The sequence below is a fragment of the Nicotiana tomentosiformis genome, chromosome 6, assembly GCF_000390325.3.
Source record: "Nicotiana tomentosiformis chromosome 6, ASM39032v3, whole genome shotgun sequence".
Classification (NCBI taxonomy): Eukaryota; Viridiplantae; Streptophyta; class Magnoliopsida; order Solanales; family Solanaceae; genus Nicotiana; species Nicotiana tomentosiformis.
In genome coordinates, this window is record NC_090817.1 from 27,991,573 (window position 1) to 27,994,485 (window position 2,913).

Sequence of the window (2,913 nt, forward strand, 5' to 3'; positions counted from 1 at the left end):
GTTTCCTTTCAAAGGGTCTTCAATAGGATAGTAAAAGAATGTCAACCAGCACTCTCCCATTTGGTTTGGAGGGCGGTCATCCATCCATATGAATGATCTGGGATCCAATCCCCCCAATGCCTTTTGGGTTGAACCTGTCACATAGGGGTTATCTAGTGCAGTTTACATCTGATTTGACTATTACACAGGAAGGGAAGGTTTACTTGCGCACGCGGGTTTCCTCTTGCCCAAAAAAAAAAAAATATTTTTCGGTCAATATCACGGGTTTTAATTTTTAAAGCTTGGTCTAGTACGTCATAGACTTTTTTGGGGTTATTAATCCAATCGTCCTTGGCCACTTTTGTCCTTTTTATTTGTCACTTGTTCTAATTTTACCTACTTTCAAATGCTCAATTAATCTTTCTAATCAGCAGTTCTTATTTTTATATAATTAAGCTGTTGGCAACTAATTAAACAAAATTTCTTTTTGGCCGTCTAGAACTTCTAATGTACAATTGTTGAGTCCCGCATCGGTGATATGAGAATCTTATGGCTTTTTTATATGATCTTGGACAGTTATCACCTCATAAATTAACTTTTGAGGTTACTTAGTCTCAAGGTCAATTTATCAACAATAATTGGCGTGTGGAGAGGAGGGTAATATGAGTCTTTTTATTTCTTAAAGTGAAGAGATTATGATCAAGAAAACATTATCCATTTTTGATTGTATGGAAGAATAACTTTTCTAACAATCTAACGTTGGCAAATTGTTACTTACCATTTCCTAATGAAGCTTTTACATTCCCATGTTGTTGAGGAGCATTTTTTTTCATTGAAAGGTAGGACTTGAATATTTACAAAGGATTTATGGGCCTCAATTTACAAGCTAATTAGGGAACATAAGCTCACATGCGACCTTTGTTAGAAGACCCATGTTAGCAGGGACGAAGCAAAGGGGCGGAAGGGAATACAAATTACTTCGTCAAAAAATTACATTGCATGTACAATTTGATGCTGAATCTCCTTTTTATTTTTTTTTTACGTGTTTATCTTTTTTTTATTTTTTGAATTCACTTGATGAACCAGAAAAAACGTGCTAAGGTATGATTATACACATTCCTTCAACGAGACACAAAAGAAAACAAATCTTTTATATTGGTGTTTCTTCTTTGTTTTTGCCTTTTTTTCTTTTTCTGTTTTCTTTTGTTTATTGTTTTTTTGACGGGTTCTATTTACATCAGTCAATGTCAAGTGCCAATACTGTCAAAACACCATAAACTCCAAGTTTTTAGCCTCTATTAGTGGGAGGAAACGGGAAATTAAGGAAAGGATTTATATCACCAAAAAGGTCCTAAACTGCGCACCCGGACATTGCGTGCACACCAGAAGTCACTGCAGACGATATGTGCCCTTTGATAACTAATTTGTACTCTCCTCGACCTCTCTTTACGCTCTACTACTCCGTTTAATTTATGCTGTAACCTTTTCTTTTTAGTTTTTTTCCAAAAAAATGATAGTTTTTTAAAGTTTGAGACAATTTAATTTAAACTTTTCATTTTACACTAATGAGAAGTTTTTATAATTACACAAATATTCAAAACTTGTTTTAAATCACACGTTTCAAAAAATTTCATTTTGTTTTAACTCCATACCAATTTAAACTTTGCTACATACGGAGAGAGTATCAATTATCAAATATCAAATACGTACCGATCATGAGCTAAGTTAAGTGAATATAGTGCCAAAAATAAATGGGACAAAAGTACAAGCCATAGTATTTGAACTCGGAAACAACAAAAGCCGGCTGCTTAGTTCATCCATAGCTGAGAGCTAACCCAACTTACACGAGGCATTTCTTTAGACACTTTGTACAAAAAGAAAATCGTTATATACACTAATAAAATTGGTTTATATAATTTAAAATTGTACACTATTAGTGCACAGAATTTAATTAAACGGTAAGAAAAATATATATTCCTTTGTTAAAATTTGAAAGCATCAAATCTTGACCTAGCTGCCAAATTAAACTTGACCCTCACGCCTCTTTTTGCTCTTCTCTTCTTATAAATTCCTCTGCTTCCCTTCTATTAACCTTCATTCCAAGCGTTTCCATTTCCCTCTTAACTAGTACTCTTTGATAGCAATCAATGGTTCGCCGCAGCGCGGTTTCACTTACTCTGATTATTCTGCTAATCTGTTATGTTCCACACTTTGAAGCAAGGAAGCTATTGATGAAGACCATGGAGGACAAGAAGATTGATCTTTATCAAAAAGCCAATGTTCTACTGAATTCCCTTCCCAAAGGTGCCGTCCCGCCTTCTTCCCCGAGTAAAAAAGGCCATGCTAAGCTTGTTACTCTGAAGCATTATGTTGGTGCCTATTTTGATCACAATATGGAGTCAGTTCCAAGCCCTGGTATTGGCAATTGAATATTAAGCTTTGGAATTGGCTAGCTAACTTTTAAATTTTGCAGTGAGTTGCAAATATGTTGACAGAGAGGATCTAAGGCGAGTTCTGAGTATTTGATGAAATTGTATTACACATATGTAGTACGATCATGAACATAACCGACTCAAGATCTTAAATTCGTTTGACGTCTATGTATTATAGGTGTCAAGGGCCCGGGCCGGTCAGGGGTAAAGGAAAAGGGAACTGGCCGGTTTCGATTATTTTTTATCGGGTTTACCGGTTCCGGGCTTCTCAGTGCAAAATTTAACCGGAACTATTTGGGGCCTAATGGGCCGGGCCGAGCTTATTTTTTTTCTTTTTTATTTTGTATAACAATCGTAATTTATATTAAAATAAAGTAAAAATGTAAAACATTAAAAACTAACGTATAAAAATAATGTTTGAATAAATTTCAAAGGTTTTAAAAGTCTTATATTTGAAAATTTCATTACGAATTTAAGATAATACAATGAACATGGAAAAAAA

The 2,913-nt window shown here is 34.5% G+C and overlaps 1 protein-coding gene across 1 annotated transcript; it reads left to right on the forward strand.

The window, feature by feature from the left end:
- Positions 1–2,126: 2,126 nt before the first annotated feature.
- Positions 2,127–2,408, forward strand: LOC117281394 (precursor of CEP13-like). The gene has a single exon (XM_033661234.1). It carries the CDS (start codon positions 2,127–2,129, stop codon positions 2,406–2,408), a length of 282 nt encoding a protein of 93 aa, XP_033517125.1.
- Positions 2,409–2,913: the final 505 nt, after the last annotated feature.